The sequence below is a fragment of the Euprymna scolopes genome, chromosome 45, assembly GCF_053919585.1.
Source record: "Euprymna scolopes isolate OS-2025 chromosome 45, ASM5391958v1, whole genome shotgun sequence".
Lineage (NCBI taxonomy): Eukaryota > Metazoa > Mollusca > Cephalopoda > Sepiida > Sepiolidae > Euprymna > Euprymna scolopes.
Genome location: NC_136526.1, coordinates 420,305 through 446,495, shown reverse-complemented (window position 1 = coordinate 446,495; position 26,191 = coordinate 420,305). Strand labels below are relative to the sequence as shown.

Here is a 26,191-nt window from a genome sequence, read left to right as displayed (position 1 = left end):
GAGCGATGGACGCAACAGCAAAGACGTCACATCTTTCATGTTTTTTTCCTCCTTCGTGGTATGGATTTGAGGCTGTTTGCCTACTACCATTTTTTTTTTGCTCAACACCCCCACCCTAAACACCCGGTAGACACCTGGGCTAGTATAAAATAAAAGAGAAGAAAAAACTTGTTTTCCATTCAACATGAATTTTATACAAATTTATTTGCAAGTAATTATCCAATTTTCAGAATACATTGTACAAATAATAATAATTAAAAAAAAAAGTGCTACCTTTTAGTAACAGCAGAAATTTATGAAAAGAAATACAGAAATTCATTTAAGTATAAGACGGAAAAACTACAAAGTCCATAGATTTTAAGAAAGATTATTTTATTTTTATGGCTAAACAAAATTAAAATATATGATTTTAGATATAGTTTTGTAGCAGTCACAGAGAACTACTTTCTCTGGTGAATCAATACCCCCCCTGAGTTCTCCAGCCACAAGCTGACCAATCAGCTAACAGGGCGCATTGATTCAGCTGCTCCCTAAAAGTTTTGAGGGATAGTCAGCCAGTCAGATCCGCACCGCCAGCATAGCAACATCTATCCTCTTTTGTTTCCTGTCCAGCTATAGCATTGATGGTTTCGATTTGAGACAACTTACTGACCGTCGACGACCTTAAAATAACTTTCTTTTCCTTCTTCCCTTTTAGCAGCTTGACCTGCCAGTTCTGTTACAGAGAGAGAGAGAGAGAGAGAGAGAGAGAGGGAGAGAGAGGTGAGTGAACGTGGAGTGTAGACACATTTACCAGAACCGAAGGTCAGCTGACCAGATTACGTATGAGTGACGTGGTCAGGTTGGCTAGATCTGTGAGATTTGATTTGGGCTTTGAAGAAGACGGACGGCTTTCCGTTGTCTCCCCCTCTTCACTGGGGAGGGGGGAGACGAACACTGACGTGTGTAGAAGAAGAACCCACACAGGCCGATTTCACTTCCACCTTCTGCAGGACCTCTGGGGAAAGTGAAATAAAAACTATAAAACCCATTCATCGTCTTGGAGTGATAAATCTTCGTCAAACAGGTATCAAGTCTCCCTCCAGGATGAGAAATTTCCAGATGGTCCAACATCGAAGAAGCAGAAGTAGGTTCTGAAAATACATGTCACACACACGATTCCCTTTATGATAATCAAACACGCAACCCTTTATATTAGAGACAATCATATGCACACGGAATCCTTTTATGTTATACACCAAACGTAAATGGTGCCCCTCAATGATAACGATATGTAACAAACGTTCAATTTGGTGCCTCAACTGACCAGACCACCTAGCAAGGGTGGGTTTAAAAGAAAAAAAGAAGAAGAAAAAAAGAACTTCTGTTGCCACGGGGAAAAAGAAAAAAAAAGGACAAGAAAAACAATAAAATGTATGGAAAAAAAGAAAAAGAAAGAACAGTAGAAAAAAAATACAAATCAACACACACACAACGTAGGGTCCATTAAAACACTAGGCGAATTAGAAAAATAATTAAGAAAAAAAAAGAAAAAAAAGAAAAGCAATACACACGTACAACCTTTTCACGAAGAAAGAAAAGGAAGACATACAGACACACAGATGTAAAACTTTATATATAGAAAATAGTTTAAAAAAAAATGTTTATCGTATTAGGAATTAGCTCGTTATGAGAAATTGAAAAAAAAACCAGCTATGACGATAGACATACAGATAATAAATTGTAAATTTTTAATGAACAGCCAGTGAGTAAACCAGAAAGAAAAAAAAAGAAATAGAACATATGAGTTTAGTAAGTGTGCGTCAGGAATGAGCCTTTCAGCTTACCAAAAGATAAACACGTCAATCACAAATATGTGTTATGAATATTTTGTTGCAATTTTTAAACTGTGGAACTAAGTGTAACTTTTAATGAAAAACAATATGTACTTTTGATGAAAAACAATGGATAGGTTCTGAAATGTGATTTTTTTTCCTTTTTCACTAATTGTACGATTTTTTTTTCTAAGGAATTTTTTTCTGACATGGACAATTTTAGTTCCATCGAGTGTTAGGATTGTCTGAGACTTTATAAGTGAGTCGTTTTATTTTATTTTAGAAACGACTATGTATTTCAATTGTAAATGTCTAGGTATTTTTTGTAAACGACTGTGATTTTTCTTTAATTTTGAATTCTGTGGAATGCAGCCGACCTCAGGAGTTGATGACGTGGTCAATATTGGGTTTCCACGAATCTGTGTTTTGTTATTTGGAATTTTGTTATTAGTGAGATGGGACTTTGTGATTGCTTATAGGATATTTTTGTATTTTTTAATTTATTATTTTTATGTAATTTATGTGTTGTCAAACGGTATTGGCAGAATTTTCTTGTTCTTTGACATGTATTTTTTTTCGCACAAGGGGAGGTGGAATCTTTGCTTGTGGGGTCTATTGAAAGAATGATTAATTAAAGAAAGAACGTGTTGTTAATTAATTAATTAATAATCATAATAGTAATAATAAAATAGGGAAAAAGAGAAAGAAATAAGATTTAAACAGTGTAATAAATAATAAAAAAAAAAAGTTTCGGAAGAGTCAAAGGTTCAGTCGGTATTAATTTTAATTTTCGAAATGTAGAATAAATGTTCTATTCGACATGAGTGACGTTTTGCCCACATAAGTAAGGTAGAAAAAAAAAGGATAAATATAGGGTTAAATAAACTATATGAAGAAATGAAAGAAAAAAGTGGGGCGTGAATCGAATTTAATTTGTGGCAAGCATGTTAGAATTTTGGAGAGGTGTAGAATTATGTGGGTGGTTATTAATTTCATTATTCTCGAGAAATGATTCGAATTTTATTTTTTTTTATCGTGATTTCTATTGATTCGAGTAGAATAAACATGGAGCAACTTTGAGTACTTCATGTGTGGAAATCCGATGTTTTCCGTAAAGCTATGTGTCTTCAAGGCAGGTTGCGCTTACCGACTTTGGAAAAAAAAGAAGTTTTTTCTGACATAGCAGTAAACGGAATGTATTCTGTCCAGCGTGAGCGGATCTAGTTGTAATCAACTTCAGGGAGCAAATGAAATGCCCTCTGACATGGCGTAAGGGGCAGAGGGGGTGCAATGGCTGACGTGGCCATTATGTGACGAATCGCTCAAGAGAAGATGAATGAAATATGTATACAAGTACTGAGGAAAATAGAAGGCTACCCACCATAAGGAATGTTAAGAGGTTTTGTTTCCCACAAAATACTAGTAATAAGAGTAGGCTTATGATAAATAGGATAAGGCTTGGGATGGGAAAATTTTTTTTGTGTGCTACCTATGGGTAGAAAAGCTGATCTGTAAAGCCAAGGACGATGATCGTCCGTTTTGAAGAGGCAGATGGACCTCAATTTTATTATTCGGTTGATTGCCGAGAATTTATCGATCACGCGTAGTGTCGACGGGAGTAAAGGATGCTCCTGAAAGTCTGATTTAAATTATGAAGAGACCATGGGGTCACAGCGAGTTGTTGACCTTCGAGGGCGCAAGGATTAGCGCCACATGATATTAATTGTTGATATTATTTTACTTAGTATATGTTATTAATTATTGAATAAAGGTATGACAGTTTTCTTTGCCAGTGGGGTGAGCATATATATCCCATTCTTAGTAAATGTGGGAAGTAGGAAATGTATGCCTTTGCCATACATTTTGATAAAAAGGGGGGGAGGAATGTTACAGAGAGAGAGAGAGAGAGAGAGGGAGAGAGAGGTGAGTGAACGTGGAGTGTAGACATGTTTACCAGAACCGAAGGTCAGCTGACCAGATTACGTATGAGTGAGGTGGTCAGGTTGGCTAGATCTGTGAGATTTGATTTGGGCTTTGAAGAAGACGGACGGCTTCCCGTTGTCTCCCCCTCTTCACTGGGGAGGGGAGAGACGAACGCTGACGTGTGTAGAAGAAGAACCCACACAGGCCGATTTCACTTCCACCTTCTGCAGGACCTCTGGGGAAAGTGAAATAAAAACTATAAAACCCATTCATCGTCTTGGAGTGATAAATCTTCGTCAAACAGGTATCAAGTCTCCCTCCAGGATGAGAAATTTCCAGATGGTCCAACATCGAAGAAGCAGAAGTAGGTTCTGAAAATACATGTCACACACACGATTCCCTTTATGATAATCAAACACGCAACCCTTTATATTAGAGACAATCATACGCACACGGAATCCTTTTATGTTATACACCAAACGTAAATGGTGCCCCTCAATGATAACGATATGTAACAGTTCCTGCTACAAATAAAATACTCTTCATTGTTATTGTTTAAAAAGAAGTTATTGTTTCTTTTGTGCCTTGTACTTTGCTATAATTTATTAGGAAGGTAAAACAATTACCTCTCTCCTAAAGTTTCCTCTGTTTAAATAACTGATTTGTAAGTTAATTAATAAACCTTGTTAATTATGAAGTAAATATAGAAATTAGATAAAACAGAACACTCGTTTACCATTACTAAGAATTACACAACACTCGAAATCATGACTGCATTGATTCTTCGCCAATTTGATTTACTGCCGCCATCTTTGTTCCACATAATGTCTCAACACTTAAAACAATATCAATCACTGATTTACAAGCAATTATCAAATTATTGTATAAATTATAAAACTCAGATCAGCTTGCTTGGACGTTTAAACCGTCCATCTGTTTTCTGACCTTAAGTTTAAAAAATTTTTCTGTTTACCTATTTCATGGCTGGCAAGTCTTAAGTTAGATATTAAAAGCCACTGCTGCTATTCAAAGCTTACACAAGATCAACAATATTTTTTGTTTTAACTTATTCTAACGTGTTTTCCTTCCAGTAAATGAGTTTAAAAACAAACTGATTTAAATATAAATATACAATATATAATTGCAATCATATTTATAATCATATTTACTGCTATTAGTAGTGCTCCTGTGGATTCTAAAGATTTATTTTTTCTCAGGTCTTACTTAAAAAATATTTTCTCTTCAAGGAGGGGGGAATAGAAACTTGGTTTTACTAGTGCTTTTAGTAGGGCCTCCTTGATTTCAATTAGTGTTTGCAGTAGTGCTCTCGTGGCTTGCTGAGTTTTTTTTTTTTTACTCATCACTTAAAAAAACTTTTTTCAAGACAATAAAAGATAATCTAATCTCAAAATCACTTTATTTTGAACATTTTTCATCTTACACTTTCAGGGCCAACAGGTAGACTAGTGGAATGGGGACATATATCGATGGTAACATTTAATGCTAGTAAGACTAACCTGCTCCCCTTTAACAATTACAAGAAGCCTCTCCAACCACTGATATCCATGGTAAATAACACTGGAAACTTCGCTTAAAACCCCTCAGCTTATCATTCACAGGAAATATGAATGGGAACCGAAGGCTGCTGCAAAGGAGGTGGACTCCCTCTCCCATGTTAGAAAACTACTCACACCTGTAATAAATAAAACACATACATGACAATAATATGGAGTTTTTCAAAAGGGAAATATATTTTACATTTTGGTTTCCCTCCAGTGCATTTTCATATTAGCTACATTTTACACCTCTGCGTAAACCAGGTTGTCGTCAAGTTATTTAACCTTGTGGGCAGATCATTTTATAATGATGTGTTGTAGACTTAATCGTGTTATAATGACATGTCATATTGTTTTACAAATGATGCAATTTTACTTCTGTGTAAGAAAAAAAACAAAATACTTTATAGGAATATTGTTTCGAGTATGTATTCACATATGTATCTTTTTATTTGTAAGACAGTCACACATTGTAGAATGTGTGTTTTACTGTGCTGCAATATATGCTGTTACGTTGTAAATAGTGTAACATAGTGTGTGTCAGCGCGTGGAAAGTTTCAGCAGCAACAATGGACGACCAGCATGCAATGAAAGTAGCAGCAGCAAATCCCACATATACAAATTAGAAAGTGAATCTCTCTTACACTTGGTTCATCAGGTATATTTGCCAATTAGTTTTATAACATTATTTTTCATTTTTTTTTTTAATTTTCTTCCTTTGAAGAGTGTAATGCTGGGTATGAGACAGCCAAACCAGCTGCCAATATTGCCCTACTTTTTATTGAAACCAACCGAGAGCTCTTTTTAATATCCTCGTTGTTTGCTGAAAATGCAATGGTCTCGATTTCTTTTGCAATTGGTTCATCAGGAATATTAGTTAGGTAGGACTTCAGGTTCTTATTGCCCTACTTCTTATTGAAACCAACCGAGAGCTCTTTTTAGTATCCTCATTATTCCCTGAAAATGCAATTGTATCGATTTCTTTTGCACTTGGTTCATCAAGAATATTAGTTAGGTAGGACTTCAGGTTCTTATTCATAAGCCCTGTAGCACCTATAAGAACTGATATGATTGATATCTAAGATTCGTTTCTTTTTATATCATACATGCAACCTTTATATTTGGTCTGTTTCTCCCTTTCAGCTTTCCCATAATTACTGGAATGATAGACTCTTTCTAAAATTGCAGTTTCATTTTATGTCTTAAGACTTTGGTATATCATTATCTTTACCCTCTGAGCTTTTTTTAATATGCGTTTGCATATGATTTAACATACTTCTTTTTTGTGCAAAACAAGAGCCACATACGTCACAAGAATATGGTTTCTCCCCAGTATGTGTCCGTATATGATATAACAAACTTTCATTCCTTGTAAAAGAGGAGCCACATTTTTCACAAGAATATGGTTTCTCTCCAGTATGTGTTTGCATATGTTTTAACATGTTTTGTTTCTGTGTAAAATAAGAGCCACAGACTCCACAAGAATATGGTTTCTCTCCAGTATGTGTTCGCATATGTTGCACCATATTTTGTTTATGTCTAAAAGGAGAGCCACATACTTCACATGTATATGGTTTTTCTCCAGTGTGTGTTCTCATATGTTGCAACATATTTTGTTTGTGTGAAAAAGAAGCGAAACATACTTCACAGGAATATGGTTTTACTCCAGTATGTGTTCGCATATGTTCCAACATATTGTGTTTATGTGTAAAAGAAGAACTACATACTTCACAAGAATATGGTTTATCCCCTGTATGTGTTCGCATATGTTGCAACATATTTTGTCTTTGTGTAAAAGAAGAGCCGCATACCTCACAAGAATATGGTTTATTTCCAGTATGTATTCGCATATGTCCCAACATATGGTGTTTCTCTGTAAAAGAAGAGCCACATACTTCACAAGAATATGGTTTATCCCCAGTATGTGTTCGCAAATGTCGAAACATACTATGTTTCTGTGAAAAAGAAGAACCACATACTTCACAAGAAAATGGTTTTTCTCCAGTATGCCTTCGTATATGTTTTAACAAACTTTCATTCCTTGTAAAAGCAGAGCCACACAGCTCACAAGAATATGGTTTCTCTCCAGTATGCCTTCGCATATGTCGTACCATGTCGGGTTTCTGTGAAAAAGAAGAGCCACATACTTTACAAGAATATGGTTTCTCTCCACTATGTGTTTGCATATGTTGCAACATATTTTCTTTTGTGGTAAAAGAAGATCTACATATTTTACAAAAATGCGCTTCCACATCCATATCTGATTTATAGTTAACTTCTGAAGTTGAAATATCTGACATTTTTCTGTAATTTGCAGGTCTTTTTCTAGTATATTAGAGGCCTAAAATTTTGCATTTATTAAACAGCCTATGAGTGCATTACTTGTATGCATTTGTGCCAATAACTTTAATTAGTGTCCTATTAAATACAACAAGAACTCGAAAAATCCATATACAGTTCGCAGGAAAATATTTTGCAATATGTTAGTGTAAAATTCAATTTGATGAAACAAAAAAAATCATATAGTTCACAAAGGTATGATTTCACGGGTTTCCAGCTGTACACTTTAGTCACTTTGCAGTTATATTTTATTGTATGAAATTTCTTGATATTCTGAAAAATAAAAATAAAAGATTAAGTTCAAATTTTATTTTACAGATGTTCTTTGCAAACAAAATTATTTTAGACACAGATATTTTTTAATTAATAAATTTAAAATAGGGCTCAACATTATAATCAAAACAATAAAATTAAAATTATCATGTGCAACTTAAGAATTTCCTAAATTCATTATTGATTGAATTAAAAAATATCATGTTGATATTTTGCAATACGCATCAACTAATAAAAATAATTGTGTTATAGTAGATAATATTAACTCAAATATCCAGAAGATTTTGAGATAAAAATTTTGCTTTTTATAATTTACACAATTTTCATACTTTTATAGTTTATAAAAAATTCTAATAATCATTAAAAAGCACGAAAACACTTTTAACAATAATCTCATTGTGTTTCCACCTTATGCTTTTCAATATAATTGACTTGATTTTTATAAAATTTTATATTGCGTGTGTGTTTTTACATAGGAGTCATCACTTATCAAGGCCCAGAGGCCATTTGAGGATAAGGGTTAAAGAATGTACAGTAGTCAATGGGACAATCTCGTAGTAATCGTTAGTAGTGTAAATTTGGTAAATTGGATTATTTAAGGGAAACGGTTCATCAAGAATTTGTTTACGTTGGACTTGAAGACGATCATAGTGAAGTTTTGTTTATATACGTATCAAAAATGTTGATTATCTTTTATTTGCTTTTCATTTCATTTAGTAATTGATGAATTGATCATGCTTTATGCATCAATCCATAGCAATGAAAATAAGTTTTTCACAATCCTCATAACACAGATTTTTAATGATGGACATATACAGTCATCCCTACACCAAATTGTAAAAAGCAAAGCATATCCCTTTAATGGAATTTACATGGGATCGATTGTTTCATGCATAATGCCTTTGTGAACAATAATAAAAACAAGAGGTTTTTCAAACTAGTTCACTTCAAATATGGCTTTCAAGTAAATGTTTTAGAAACTCTAGAAAGTAAGGATGCTTGATGATTAAGAAGCGATAATAGTCAAAGCAATGTGGGTTGAAGAAGATTTGAATGCAATTATAAAATTTAGAAGCAATAAAAGTTAAATAAAGACTTGAAAGCAATGTAGATTAAAAAATTGTATGCGATTATAATTCAAGGAAAAAGTAAAGCAACCAAAGCTGAAAGGGTTGTGCTTGAGAGTATTACAAACTATTTCTGCAGCATGATGACACACAATTGTAACTTTAAATTGATACCATAGATTAATCGTGCACACCCAGCCAATTTGTTATCCAATGGATTTACATATCTATGTTCGAATATAAGTTATTCTTGATGAAGAGAGTGGCCTATCTGTTTCCCATACATATGTTCATGGTTGTCCAGCATTTAAATGAGGAAAAGTGGGGCTTTTGCCTCTATAAAAAGAAACCGTATTCACAATATTTGTTAGTGCCATTCACTGGAAAGACAGAGGGAAGAATTTCATCCGTATTTCTATGCCAAGTAAACACATGCAGGAAAAGATGAAAGACTTTAGTTGATTCTGTTTTTGAGAATATGCTACACTTGACAAAAGCAAAGTGTTCAAATCATCTTGTGTTACAATGGAGACATATAGATTAGGTAAGTGAAACTATGGTTATACTTTAGGTTCTAATGATCGTACAAGATGCAATCAAAGCTTATGGCAGAGAATATCCCCCTAATGTAATTTATAGAGGATCGATTATTTCCCTTGGCCGGTGTAATGTAAAATATTCCCCTGTAAAATACTTCCGTTTATCTATAAGAGAAGAAAGACGATTTTAAGATTAGATTTTTTTCGATTTTCATTACTTATCGGATGAATTTCTATACAAAACATATCTAAGAACACCGCCAGAGATATAAATTACCTTTGTGTGAATTTTTTTTAAATATAGGCTTATCCGTTTCGGGATATGTGAGGAAGGAACTCACAAACACACACACACACACACACACACACAAAAAGTGACTTTTATATAATAGTAAAGATAGAGATATGACGTCATTAAAGAGAAGAAAAACTATTTTTAAGATCGTCAAGCCCAAATATCAGTTGACGTGATAGTGTAAACTAACACAGACGGAATTTGATGAACAACATTATCATTTTTTGTGAATTAGTCCACCTATAGGAACTATTACAACTGCTATATCAGGTTTGTGTGTGGCACAAACATACACACACAAATTGTAGGAAGGAAACAATAGAAAAATTATCACCCCTTTTGACCGCATTTTCAGCAGACAGGGGTCGACATTAATTTTCTCTTTTACTTTCCTTTCTCTCCACTTCCATCTCTCTTTCTCTTTTTCACCTCGACAAGATCATGAAAGCATGTGATATTGCATTGCTCCCAATAAATACAAACGAAGGGCAAATTTCCGCCTGTACACATATGTATGTGTTCGAGGTTAGATAACTTAATTTCTTAAACAAATAATCATAAACTATGCCTGATCACACATGTACAAACACACACACACACACACACACACACACACATGCTCTCATGTTTTTTACCATTGTTCATAAATAAATGTAGTGTTTGCCTATATGTAAATTGGTCCTTTGTTGTCTCATTTTAATGTCGAAGTAAAGAACACATATTTATCCTCTACACAACGGGCAAATTATTCCTCATAATATATAATAATAAATAATAATCAATAGATGATTGATTCTATAATAATACATACACAATCTGCATAAATTAAAATATCATGTTTAAACGTATTGTATGACTGGGCAATGCTGGGTAGCCAACTAGTGATGGAATAAACAAAATTAAATTTAAAACACATTCACACTTTTTTAGAAAGCAAAAATAAAGATGAATAAAATAATACAATTCTGGTAGATTTTTTAAAATTTTCATTTAATCTTATAAACAGTGGAGATTTCAAGAGTATCTACTATAAAATAAACAGTGCAGATTTCATGATTATATATTATAAAATAAACAGTTCAAATTTAATGATTATATATTATAAAATAAACAATGCAGATTTCATGATTATATATTATAAAATAAACAGTGCAAATTTAATGATTATATAATATGAAATAAACAGTGCAGATTTCATGATTATATATTATAAAATAAACAGTTCAAATTTAATGATTATATATTATAAAATAAACAATGCAGATTTCATAATTATATATTATAAAATAAACAATGCAGATTTCATAATTATATATTATAAAATAAACAGTGTAAATTTAATGACTTTATATCATGAGATTTTATATTATAGAATAAATAAAAACAAAACACTTTACTTTTTTAATTAGAAATTGAAAATACACGGTTGGGGAAATAATAACAAAAATTTTATATTGTTTTTTGTGTAAAAAACTTGTTATATAATTTGGATTATTCAAACTACTATTCTCATTTTCTATTTTATTCACACAACGTTTTAGTGGATGCCACCTCTAACCTTGTCCAGGTGTATCTTGTTGAACTTGAACTCTTTATGTCAAACTTGGGAATATTTTTTTTACTGCATTTTCACCCCAAACACGGCACAGTGCCACTTTGATGTAGGGGGCTACTATCTGGGACATAATTTGTAGGGATACTATGTAGAGAGTTGAGCAGTGTTTACATTACACTTGAACTTCTGCATGTCAGTACAGTCAGGGAAGCAGAAACCCAGTAGAGAATTCCAGAGTCTAGCAGTCCTAGGGAAAAAAACTATTAGAGTAGAAGACTTGGGGATTTCTACTGTGTAGGAGTGCGATTTTGATGCTTGTGGGTTTGTTGGGAGTATTTACATCGAGGGGGGGGGCAAGGGCTTGTAGTTCATCAGAGCACCTATCATTAAAATACTTGTAAAAACAGGGATGTAATATTTCGTCAATGGGACAGAGGCTGAAGCCAAACCAACAGTTCGAGACCTATTAGGTTGGTGACTCTCTTTTGAACCCTGTCTAAGAGTGAGAGACTAGTAGCAGATGCACCAGCCCAAATGTGACAACAATACTCCATACATGGGCGAGTGGTGGCCTTATAGAGGTACAGAATACTTTCAGGCATAAGTAACTTTCAAGCAATGTAGAGAGAGTTCACCTTTTTTTGCAGCAGCTGCGGCAATGCTTTCGATGCATCTATTCTAACTCATGTTCCCTGTGAATATTAAGCTGAGGAGTTTGAACGAAGTGCTTTCAGGTAATGTATCTTTAGCCATAGCTATTAGTGGTTGAGAAGGTTTCTTGTAATTATTAAAGGAAATAAGCTTAGTCTTGGCAGTACTGAATGTGACCATCCATTTTTGTCCACTAGAGTTTTCCGCAATTGCTTTAGATATATGTTAATTTGTTTTCCCATGGTGCCTGTTATAGAGTGTGGTGTCATCAGCAAATATACCCATCTCAGAGACAATTTTATCAGGGATGTTATTTATGAATATCAGGAATAAGAAATGTCCAAGGATCGAACCCTGATGTACACCTGCATTTATATCATATTGTTTCGATGTATGACCATCAAGGACAACTTGGATTCTCCTCATTTCAGAAGGATTTAATTATGTTAAGTATTTATCCAGTAATACCATAGGATCTGATTTTCCTACGAAAACCATATCAAACTTGGGAATCTGCACGGAATTTCAAATGCAACCCTTTAATTAATTTAATTAGAACTTCTACTCAGTCATATATGACAGAACAAGAATAAGCTACCTATGTAGCTTAAATAAAAATGGTTCTGTTCAAAATTGTGCAGATTTCCAAAACAATAACAGGAGTAAATAATATAAATAACATGAATTATCAATCTTCATCTCAAAATTCAGAAACTTTGTGTACAATATTATTTTTTTTAACTTCAGAATCATATAGTCCATTTTTCTGACATTTTTTTTATAGCTTTGTACCATACGATTCTGAGGACCTCAATTATCATCATTAGCTGACCCCTGTCCTCTTCAAACTCTACAACAAATATTTTCCTCAACAGTGCTTTGCTGGTATCTGAATAATTGCCTTTGCATTATTAGTGTTCAAGAATTTAGGAGGAAGAACTCATCATCATAATCCTGGCCCATAAATCTCCTGCCACATCTTTCATAATCCGCGAATCTTAAATGAATCTAATGATGGTTAACCATCTCATTAATGTTAAACTTCTTTCTCAATAACAGATTTAAGCATTTTCCACTGACTTCGTATTCTGAATTCATATTAAGTTGTAAAGGTATGGAGAGCATCTCATAAAAAAAATTCCTACAATATTACAAAACTAATATTAAAAATAATCAAATCATTTTTAAACAAAAGAAAGATCCAGGGTGTCATTGCTGGCATTGCATTCAAGCAACATGATATCGTTATTGTCTGAGTTACCGACAGATGGATACGAGAGATTAAAAATTAAGCGATTTTGAGCTATGAATGTTTGATTTTGTGCATGTGCAAAAGTAACAGCAGAAGTAATGCCGAATCATTAATTAAGATCAACTGTTTTGTTTTCAATTTTGACCCATTAACAACAGATCTACGCAAGCATTTTTCACTGCATTCATATTCTGAAAAATAATTCCTACGATATTACAAAACTAGTATTTAAAATCATAAGATCATTTTTAAACAAAAGAAAGATCCAGGGTGTCATTGTTGACCAAGCAACATGATATTAATGCAATTGAACCCCCATCTGCCAATCATTGTGTCAAGCACTGTGATACTGGTGTTCAAGAATTCAGGAGAAAGAACTCACTTGAATAATTATGGCCCAACAGCAGAAATAATGCTTTATTCGACTTACCTTGCCAAGCTCAACTGTTTTGTTTTCAATTTTGATTCCTTAGCAGCAATTTTTGCCAGCTTAAAACCAAATTCATATTCTGAAAAATAATTCTTATGATATTACAAAACTAATATTTAAAATCATTAGATCATTTTTTGAACAAAATAAAGATCCAGGATATCATTGCTGACCTTATATGCAAACAACATGCTGAATTGACACGATACCTTTTTCTGAGAGCAAAACAAAAAGTGTGTAACATTGTGTAACAAGTATTATTGAAGAGATCAGCAATATACCAAATCAATTTTTAAAATAAACCTTTTTCTCAAGAAGAAGAAGAAGTAAAACAATGTGGAAAAAGAGGGAGAGGGCGCTAAAACCTAATACGCTGACTAACTTCGTACAGTATTGTCTTTAAAGATAATAATATCTCAACTTTTGAGGTCAAGGTTTTGGCAAGATATTTCAAATTCAGTCACACAATCAAACATATAAGAGGTTAAAAAAGATGGTAACTAATTTGCAAAAATAATAGGTTCGCACACGCCTCGACTTGATGACGTTACATCTAAACAAGATGATATTAATGCAATAAAACATTGTGGTACTGGTGGTCAAGAATTCAGGAGAAAAAACTCACCTGAATAATTATAGCCCATAAGTCTCCTCCCACACTTTGCTACAATATACTGTAGGGGATTCATCAAAAAAGTAATAAAAACTCCCAACTGGATGTTGACTCGTCAGCTGTCACAGATAAATTGTGTAAACGTGTCACTGCGCATCAGAATCTATAAGTCTCCTGCTATACTTTGTTAAAATCTACAAATCTTAAATGAATCAAATGAGTTCTTTCTCACCGACAGATTTAAGCAAGCATTTTCTACTGACTTCATATTCTGAATTCATATTAAGTCGTCAAGGCATGAAGAGCTTCTCATAAAAAAAATAATTCCTGCAATATTACAAAACTAATATTTTAAATAATCAGATCATTTTCAAGCAAAGATCCAGGGTGTTATTGCTGGCATTGTATCCAAGCAAAAGGATACCATTATTGCCTGAGTTACTCACAGAAAGATATGAAATATTAAAAATTAAGCGACAAAATTGAAAGTGTATTACACGTCCAAATACTCTATATATCAAATTTCACATTTGTAAACCAAATATTCAGAGAGAGGTTTGATAGACTTTTTGCAAACATACCGACAAGGTCACTTTTATATAAATACTAGTAAGCTACCTGGTACTGCCTAGTCGTAAAATACACTTAAATATTATATTTTAATTCCTGCAGATGTCATCCACATTTTTAATTTGCCTGCAGATTTCTCCACCGATTATTATATTGTACCGAATATATAGTAGTGATTTCAAAAGTAAATAAAATAACTTGTCTGCAATCAGCTAGAATCCTAATCAAAACAAAAAAATGAACAACAATGCAATTGGACCCCCATTTGTCCATCATTGTGTAAACCATTGCCATCGTGTGTATTCATTATTTTTTTTTTTTTGCAGACGAAATTTCAGTCTGCCAATTCACTGAACACACCTAATATATATCTTATCTAATTTAATTTAATTATATTTATTAAAAATTTAATTATATTCATGAAAAATTTAATTATATTCATGAAAAATTTAATTATATTCATTAAAAGTTTAATTATATTCATTAAAAATCAATAGTCCACACTCTGTGATGGCTTATGGAATCTTATTACGTAAATAATTTCAATACCACCAGTGGATAGTTAGAAGAAACCAAACAACTTAATAGGCCAACATCAGTAATGATAGACAATACTTTTGACACTAGTAGCTCCAAAACTGATGAAGACGATAATAGACTGACTTGGATGTAATTTTCTCATCGAAGAAATTGTTAATAGACTTCTCTGTAGCAACGCCCAAACAAAGAGGTCTGCACCCGACCTGGCTGCACTATTTCTGATGCCAATATTAAGAAGAAATGTGACGAAGGTACTGGGGAGACATTTCAGTTGCCATTCCCCAAAAGAATTTGTGTGGCTCTGGCAAAAGTAATGAAAAACATGACTTACACAAGCGACGGTGCCTCTGTTTATCCTGTTGGGTGATGGAATCAAGAAAGGAAAATGAAAAGAAAAACTTTCATCTATAGACAATTTATTAATATGCATATGGCATTAATGACTGTTATGAAAAGGAATAAGAGAGAGAGAGAGAGAGAGAGAGAGAGAGAGAGAGAGAGAGAGAGAGAGAGAGAGAGAGAGAACAGTGCGTGAAAATCACAGTTAAAGTTGGGAGTTGGCAAGAAGGAGTTTAGATGAATCTTTATTATTATTTTATTTTTTAAACTCTTATTTTCATTCAGTGGCAACATGCATCACATGTGGGTGGAAGCAGGTCCAGCTTCAGCATAATTTGATCCCGTGCCTTGAGATGAGAGCTGGTGGCAATGTTGTGGAGTAAAGTGTGTCTAGCGTATATATATATATATATATATATACACAGCTGACGTTAAATTTGAACTCAACTCCAACTCCAACTGTTCTCTTCTCTCTGCACTTTCCACACTGACTCCCAAAAGAAAGAAGACGGCTCTTTTATAGAGAGACCCAACCACATCTCATTTGCATACCCCTCCCCCCTCTCCTCACATCACATGATCATCAGTCCATAAATACCAAGGGGTGGCCATTTTTATTTTCTCTTTTTTTCTTTCCTAACACGAGCCGCATGATGCATGAGGTAAGGTTCTTTACTTTTAACCACAACAGCATGCATAATTGCGTTGACACACCGGTTCTCATCAAATCACCAAAGTTAAGCAATGTTGAGCCTGGGTAGTACCAAATGGGTGACCATTTGGGAATTCTAGGCACCGTATGATCTCTCCACTTCTCTCTGCATTTGTTTCCAATTGTCCTGTACATACTTCACTGGCCACTGGTATTAAACAATGTTGACTAAGGAGAGGTGTCGTTGGAGTCTGCGCAGCTCCTGTTACAAAAAATTCATGTGCAGTATCCATAGTCGTGGTTACCCATAGTCTGTCAAAGACTGAAGGATCCCTCTTTATTTACTATAATAATTATTAAATACCTACAGACACTAGTGTTTCATCCTTTCAGGAATCATCAGTGCAGGGTGTCACGATTAACAGCAGTCGATAGATTCGAACCCGGCAACAGAAGCCATCTCTGGCTTTATTAGCAAGGACTCAATCCATTCGGCTAACATTAACCGCAAGAAATATTGTTGAAATTTAAACATCTATTTTTTTAAATGCTTTTTAACGTCAGTCGGAGTGATCTAATCATGATATGACGATCTGCGCATAAGAGCTAAATCGACCAACTTTTTATTTCAACTGAAAATAAAATATCTAGCAAAAAAAAAATAAATAAATAACAAAATAATCCGAAAAGCGCAAAGTTCAAGCCAAAATATATAAAAAAAACAAGGCCTCACGCCAAAAATCTTTTCTTTTTTTCTTTTTTTTCCAGATTATTAAACGCTCCCTGGAATGTGCTAATCAGAGCCGATGCGTATCTCGCTATGGGGGGTGTCACTCATGTACGTCAAACAAACAAACAAACAAACAAACAAACAAAAAGTCTATCGCTACAAACAACAAATATTACAGCCATAACACAAGTAATCTAAAATATTCCTTTCGGGAGTTATGTCCCCTGCAATGCAGGGGCCCTGCCTGCATGTACCTATTTACTATGCCTCCCCACGGGACAGAGTTAGACACCAGGGTCGTTTTTTAACGTGGAGAAAAGGTACAAAAATAAAAAATTGTCTCAGTCGTGAAGGATTTCTCCTCCACCGAAAGTGAACAAGAAATAGAAGTGCAGCACTGCAGCAGTGCAGCAGCAGTGCAGCTGCAGCACTGCAGCATCTGAAGAACAGATACTACACCTTGATCTTGTCCCGAAGGCCAATGTAGACTCTTACCGTTTACTTTGTAACGTCTAAGAAAAATGCGATTTTACCCCATTTTTCGTAAAAATTACTTTTAACTAAAAATAAATTTCGACTCGATGACTTTTCGTAATTTCTGGATATATTACTATTTTCGGCATGAAAAGAAAGTACGTAATATTATTTTTGTTTAAAACAACATATTCTTTTTAAAAAATCTATTTGTCGACTGTATTTTAAGAAACTTTGAAAAAGAAACTTTAAAAACAAACAAAAAATCCACGATTGAAAAGAATTCTTTAAATTTACAATTCTTTGTTTATATGCAAAGTTGATTCATTTCTATATAAAAATTAAAGAGAAACAATGGTTTGGTCGCGCCCCTGTAGTAAAAAAGAACTCCAAAAATCAATCAAATTCAAGTAATACTTACTTTTTGTTTGGCACTTTCAACAAAAAAAAAAAAGAAACGATTATAAAATGTGTTAATTAAAACGAGGTGTGGTTGTGGTTGACGTGTGGAAGTCGACAAATTTTGACTTCAGAATAAAACACAACAAATCTGTTTTTTATCTTCACTCATATTAAAAGTGATTACTTTTTTTTACATTTAAAAATAAAAATAATGGATTCATTATATTCCGTGGTCATTATTTGATAAAAGATAACATATCTTATTTTTTCTTTACATTAAAAAATTAGGGTGCTTGGTCAAAGAAAGTCGACAGATTAAACAAGGGAGATAAATTGTCCATCAAGAGAGATTTTTTTTTATTTGATAAAACACACGAAATCGTTTTTTTTTGTTTTTTTTATCTTCACTCATATTAAAAGTGATTGCTTTTCTTTTACATTAAAAAAAATAGGGTTCTTGTGAAAAAAAGGTCGACAGATGAAACAAGGGTGATAAATTGTGAATCAAGAGACACTTTTGGTAAACCCAACGTAGTTTACAGTCTAAAAGAAAAAGAAAAATTCATTTTTGTGTGTGTGTGGGGGGGGGGGTAACAAGTTTTAACGGTCTTTAAATATTATATGAAAGAAGAAACGGACCTGCACGAGATTGCTCCCCCCCCATGCGTGTTTTACACATTTTTATAAAGTATCATATTAACAGAAAACATTTTGAAATAATAATAATAATAATAATAATAATAATAATAATAATAATAATAATAATAATAATAATGACTTTCAAGAAAGGTAGGTACGGACAAAAATGGGGGACCTAGTTTTGAAAGCCGATTTATCATAATTTTTTTGTAGGTTTCCGACTACTTTTTGATTGTATTTGAAAGATTAAAGACTAAACTTAATTTCCAAACGCGAAAAAATATTTCTACACATGAAAAAAAAAAAAAAAAACAGTTATGAAAATGTTTTCACGGCGAGCTACTAAATTCAGCTAAATTTTGAAGTTAAATAAATTCATTGTAAAAACTCCTTTAAAAGATAAATATTAGTTTTCTGAGTCTATTTAAACCCTAATTTTTTCTTCAATAAAAGGAGCAAAGACCAAACTTTAAAATAATAAAAGGTTTTATCGAAAAATATGCAATATTTTTTAAATCAGTTTTCTTTAAGAAAGATTTCACGAAATTCAACAACTTTTAACTTAATCTAAAAATAATAAATATATATAAATTCAAAAAAATTACTTACCTATATAAAATACTAATCAATGGATGCTTCCATTCTTCATTTATGAGAATTTGTCCACATTTATATTTTATATTCCATGTATTTTTTAAATGAAAGAATTTTTTTAAATAACTATTTGAAAGGACTGCCATTACGTAAGCATTGTTATGGTGTTGCTGTTTTGAAATATGGATGGATAGAAGGACATAAAAACAACACGTTCGCGTTAGCTGTCTAGCCTTGTACGTGAAGAAATATGTGTTACTATAGGTCACAAATAATCACATTTTACTTATAGTTTTTGCCTTAAAAAAAACAAAAAAACACTCGATGAATTTTTTTTTCTCAAAGAAATACATGAGTTTTTGATTTAATATATTTTATTTCTTCTTTATGGAGTGAATTTTTTTTTTTAATATCTAAAAAATAAAATTGAATGAAATAGAAAACATTATCGTAATCCTATGAAATTTTCTGGACAATATAACAAGATTAAAAGGTTTCACTTAAAAAAATTCAACATGGGTTTTTTAAAAAAAAAGGTTTTAAACCTTGGACTTTACAGGTAAATTTGCAAATAACTGTTCTTTTTTTGTTGTTTTAAAATTTATTTCAATTTCTGATATATAAATTTAAGGTGAGAAAATTAATTATTTTCATTTGAATAGACATTTCCAAATGGGGGGGGGGTGAATTTAAAATAAAATAAAACGCTTGTCTAGAATATTATATTCGGTTTACTGGAAAGAGCATAAAATTTCACATTGAACCTAAAAATATCGTAAAAATTGAACCACTAGAAAAATTTTGATAAATTTTTAAAGTTTAAAAATTGAAAAAGAATTTGATTTCATTACGTAAAAAAACATGGCTGCATGAATGCGCGCAGGTACTTTGTAAACACTGTTTTTAAAAAAAATAAAAAATAATATTTCTATTATTTTTTACACAACTTTAATAGTCTATTTTGGAAGTATTTTTCATAAAGAAAATAAACAACCCACTTTTAACTGAGAAATTACGAGTTTTTTTTTTTAAATATATATTTTATTCGCAGTTTTGTGTTAGGGGTGTCCAAAGTTCCCAAAAAATTTTGACACACAACACACCTATTACAGTGGCTAATGGAGGTCTTCATATCTCGAAAACTACTTGTCTCTGCACAATTTCAATATGATTTTCTTATTCAGCATAGTCGAAAACTTTCAAAGTCGCCATTTTAAAGAAAATTGTGGAGGTAATGTAAAAATGTACCCTTTTTTTCTACTGATATGATACTGAAGTTTATAAAAGTCTATGAATAAAAATTTATTGTCGGAAAAAATTTTTTGATAAAAAAGGTGAAAAACACGCATTTTTAGGGGTGGGGTGGGTACTTTCGCACAGGTCCGCCGGATTTTTTTTTTTTAATAATAAAAGTTTGCATGAGGGATCACTTTCCTGTACAAATTTAACGTAAAATGAGCACCCACTTCTTGGCCACGTAGCGGTAAACGGGACTTGCAAATATTTAAAAATGAGTGTTGAGGTGAAAAAAAAAAAAAATTATCCATCAATCAAATGCAAGTATTACTTACTTTTTGTTTGGCAATCAATAAAAGTAACGATTATAAAATGTGTTAATTAAAACGAAGTGTGGTTGAAGTGTAGAAGTCGATAAATTTTGACTTCAGAATAAAAAATTGTCTTAACGAAACACGCAACGAATCTTCGGGGTTTTTTTTTTATCTTCACTCATATTAAAAATTAATTTTTCTTTGGGTTATATCGATTTCGTTAATACGGACTTTACGGGCTTTTTCATAATGTTCTTGGATTTTTTTTTTTATTATTACAATTTACGATGCTTTATTTTCATAAATAAAGCAAGAATAAATTCATTCATTTTTTTTTTTTTTACTACTGAAAACCATAATTTTTGTAAAAGTGATGGTATTAGCAACTATACGGAATATATATATATATCTATATATCTATATATATATATATATATATATATATATATATATATATATATATATATATATATATATATATATCTATATATCTATATATATATATATATATATATATATATATATATATATATATATATAAGAAATAAATGTTACCGTAGCCAATAAAAGTTAATTTTATATTAATACCTGGCTCATTTGTTTTGGTTTTCAATAGGGACTGCCAAACGATTGTGAAGATTGGACCGCATGTTTCCGGGACGTCGGATTTGTGTGTACTCTACGAACTATGGAAAAGCAGAAGCGACTTAATGATTTTTAAAAAACCTTTGTTTATCTTCTTCAAACTACAATTAATAATTAATCTTTGTTATAATTTTGTTAGGTTTTAAGATTTACACATTTTAATGATTAATAATATTATAAACATTTGTATATTAAATATGAAATACGGTTTTACTAAATGTTCTTTTGGTTATCTACGGGCTTCCATATTTTGTTCGGTAAAACGAGACAAACAAAATATGAGGGGGGGATACAAAATGCTTAATATTGTGCAATAATATTTTCAAATTGATTTTAATCTGGCGATAAAATAGCTGACAAGAGTCATGTTTATATTAAAACTTAAAAAAAAAAAATTTAAACACAATTAATTAAAAATCTATGTTGTAACGGAACATTTTGAAATAATGGAATTTTAATCGTTTTACTCTTTTAAAAATTAATTAATGTTTACGAACAGTGGCGGCTCGTGCCTAAGATTAGTGGGGATGCTGTTTTAAAGAAAATACCTATTGTTTTAATATTGTGTAAAAATAAAACAAGCATAAAAATATAATTTATACGTATGCACACGTATAAAAATACAATAACTTAAAGGAATCCTAAATAGATGTAAATATTTTAAATATTTTACTTATTACATTCATTTGAAAGTAAACTCCATTTTTCTTGTTTTAATTTGTGAGAAAAGATTGATAATTTTCTCCTTAACTTCTGAATGACTGCTGAAGAACTTTTTTATCAATTGAAAGCACTGCAAGTTCATTTAGTCTTTCGCAACCCATTTTTTTTTTTTTCTTTTCAGAGTTGAAAAACAACGTTCTACCTCTGATGTAGTCATGGAAATTGTCAAGATAATTTTTATGAGTTTTGTGATTTCACTAAGAACATCGTTTAAATTGTTTTCCAAAATAAATTTCAGATCAATTACTTTGCAATATTCATGGATATCTGACCTACTATAAAATATTTCTAGCTCAGTTTCAAACTTTTCTTTGTTAATCATGGAATATGCTTCAGTTGTCAAGGATATCTCTTCTGTAGGTAGTTTTTTTTTTCTTAAAACTAGCAAAGCTTATTTTGTAAAACAATTTAGCAAGTATTAAATGTTTAGTTGAAGAATATCTGTCCGTTATATCAACAGATATATAGTCACACCGTTCTTTAGCTTCGCCCTTGAGTGTTTGTGAAGGATTTTCACAGTATTTGGTGTTTCTTATCTCTAAAATAGCAGTTTTGAAATTTGTTATGTATTCATTGACTTTATATATGCTAATTTCCCGAGAAATAATTTCAACATGAGACATAATTTTATGAAATAGCTCAAACCAAAATATGAAATTTTCATCGTTCAAATATTTCAGAATTCCTGTCGCTTCTGCAACGGTCTCATCTACATATGATGTTGACTGAATTTCAGTGACAGTTCTTTAATGCTTGAACATTTTCATGAACTCTACGTATGATAAAGTTCCACCTTGTGGCGGATGGAGGTAGAATGCTTACATCCAGATGCTTCTTGAGAATGTGGTGATCTAGAAAAGAAAGTCGGAATAGCCAAAATGTTAGAGATAAACATTCTAGCATTTCGTGTAATGCTTGCTGCATTCCTCATTATTAAATTAAGTTGATGCGCATAACAGTGAGTGAAAAGCGCATTACTATAAATTACTTTTATTTTCGCCTGAACACCAGCTTTTTTGCCTTTCATGACATTTGCATCATCAAATGTCTGAGCTATCAGTTTTTGGCGATTCCCTTGTACGATTATATCTAATTGTTGTAGAATACGTTTTGATATCCCATCAACGGTTTGGTTTTCTGGAATAAAGAATCCCCAAAAGCGTTCAAGTATTTTTTCATCCAAGACGTACCGTAAAACAATGATCATTTGTGTATGTTCAGACACATCTGTTGTATCGTCAGCCATGACAGCTACAAAGGAAGCTTTACTAATTTCTGCCCTTATTTCATCACGGTATATTTGTAAAAGACAGTCAAGTATGTCATTCTGAATGGTCTTGGAAACACCTTTGAAGACATTACTGGTTTCTAAGTGATTCTTTAAATCTGGATCTAATTAAGATGCAAAATTTAAAAATCCTCTAAATACACTTGGATTTACTGAATCACCTGTTTCATCATGTAAGAGAGTTTCAAAGTTCCCACAAAAGAAAATACAATCTATTATTTTAGATAAAATTTCACGGTTCTTCTTAACATTCATGTTATGATGATTGATTGAAAGTCTGTAGGCCTCACTAAGTTTTTCTTTAATATTTATGGTCCCACAAATTGATAGGGAAACTACAGTGTCAACGTGCTTCTCATGTTTTTCAGTTCTATCTTTCATTTTGCTAATAGTTCTGAAACTATCTTTTGCCCACGTTACATCACCCCCTAACAACAAATAAGAAAACAGAACAATGCCTTTTTTAGTTCACAGCCGCAAAGCAAACTTTTCCGTCGGTACCATTAAAGCTACGAATATACACTTTGTTTTTGCTAATGCCTGGCTGAGATATTTGAATATCAGGCGTTGAACGGCTTCTTTTCTTAATTTCAACTTTATCATGGAGAGCCAGCTGTGAAAACTCAATCTGTTGAAGTTCACTTACTGTCACAGAAGTTATTTCTTGCAAGGAGGCCATGGTTAAATTCTATTTATATAAACTGTGTTGGGAAAGGTAAGTACTAGGTAGTCTATTAGTAGAATATCAATTAAGGTAGAAGGAATACAATGTTTATGTGCGCTTTTTGCGATTCAACTGAACCGGAAGTTCTAACTGAGTTGAATCATACTTTTATAACTTTCAGGTCACAGATTTTTATTAACGAAAAAAGTTTTACTATTTAACAACGGTTTTATTTATAAAAAGCTTTTTGTTAATTAAAAATAGGCGTATAACAAAATAAGCTTGTCATTAAAATTGCTTTTTTTTAATACAAATATTTTTAACTTTGCCATTATAAGTCGTCGAAAAAGGGGTAATACGCAAAAACATTTTAATAAAACACTATTTTAACTTGTGCACACTTTACAGAGTAATAAAAAAATATACAAATATATTTCTTTTAAACTTTACAGATTAAATAAAATTTTACAGGCTTTTCCTCAGGCAAACAAACGAAAAACATTTTTTAAATACATTTTATTTACAATTTTTTAAGAATTTATTTTTTCATAAAAACAAAATCTTTGAAATTTACTTGCCTGCAAACGATGGTAAAGTTAGGAGTTTACCATTTAAAAAGGGTTTTATTAGATAAAAATCAAAATTTCAAAATGTGTGTTTATAATAAAACTTTGTAAATAAAATATAGAATAAAAAAAGTTTACATGTTTGTACTATGAGCAAACAAAAAACATTTAAAGATACATAATTTTATTTACAAATCTTTTCACAACTTTTTATATAAAAACAAAAACAAACTTTGCTATTTACTATTTGCTTATTAAAAAAACGGGTTTACTTACTCGTTTTGTTATTGCCCATTTTAATTTAAAAAGCTTTGATCAAAGTGTAAAACTTCTTACATTGTACTCGTGGAAGGTAAATAAATGCTAAAGCTTATATATATGTATATATATAATGTGTGTGTGTGTGTGTGTGTGTATATATATAATGTGGGTGTGTATATGTGTATATATATATATATAATGTGTGTGTGTATATGTGTGTGTATATATATATGTATGTGTGTATATATATATGTGCGTGTGTGTATATATATGTGTGTGTGTATGTGTATATATGTGTGTGTATATATGTGTATATATATGTGTGTATATATATCGTACGTGTATATATATATGTGTGTGTGTGTGTATATATGTGTGTGTGTGTGTGTATATATATATATGTGTGTGTGTGTATATATGTGTGTGTACATATATATATGTGTGTGTGTATATATATATATTTATATATACATATATATATATATATATATATATATATATATATATATATATATAAGGTAAAAACATTTCTAACTAAAATGTATTTTAAAAATAAAATTTTCTTCGCTTTTCTACAGAAAAAAAAATGTAAATATTTTTTATTCTGTAAAGTTTAACTACTGCAAAATAAATAGATTTCAAACTACTTAAAAACACAAACAAAATAAGCCATATAGGTAAAAAACAAAAATAACATTAGTCGCGTTGGTAGCCCGAACATTTTTAATAATAAAAAAAAAAGTTTGGCATATTGTATATTTTTGTCTGCTTAAATCGCATTTTAAAGTGTGGGAATTTTTTTAAGGTGGAGATTTTATTTACAAGAACACGTTACACTTTTTAATAATAATAATAATAATAATAATAATAATAATAATAATAATAATAATAATAATAATAATAATAATAATAATAAAAAGAAAACATTTGTAAACAAGCCTCTTAAAAAAAAAATAAGCGAAAACGCGCAAACACCGCATTTTACAAGCGTTTGGAACTGCGAAAACTACAGTTCCAAATTGGCTCATATCGGCCGTCTAGATCGTTTTTCTATAGAAAAAAATGTAAATATTTTTTATTCTGTAAAGTTAAACTACTACAAAATAAATTGATTTCAAACTACTTAAAAAAAACAAACAAAATAAGCCATATAGATAAAAAAAAAAATAATAACATTAGTCGCGTTGGTAGCTTCAAGGCTAAAAGCCCGAACACTTTTAATTAAAAAAAAAGTTTGGCATATTGT

At 31.6% G+C, this 26,191-nt stretch overlaps 1 protein-coding gene across 2 annotated transcripts; it reads right to left on the bottom strand.

Annotated features, from left to right (window-relative positions):
- Window positions 1-351: 351 nt before the first annotated feature.
- Window positions 352-20,983, bottom strand: LOC145269102 (uncharacterized). 2 transcript variants are annotated; one of them, XM_080124691.1, is made up of 3 exons: window positions 20,820-20,983; window positions 13,696-13,774; window positions 352-7,906 (listed from the first exon to the last, which is right to left on the bottom strand). In XM_080124691.1, exon 3 carries the CDS (start codon window positions 7,591-7,593, stop codon window positions 6,496-6,498), a length of 1,098 nt encoding a protein of 365 aa, XP_079980817.1. In that variant the 5' UTR covers window positions 7,594-7,906; window positions 13,696-13,774; window positions 20,820-20,983; the 3' UTR covers window positions 352-6,495. The 2 variants fall into 2 exon arrangements, with proteins under 2 accessions (XP_079980817.1, XP_079980818.1); XM_080124692.1 differs by lacking the exon at window positions 20,820-20,983 and adding an exon at window positions 18,035-18,592.
- Between the last annotated feature and the right edge of the window lie 5,208 nt (window positions 20,984-26,191).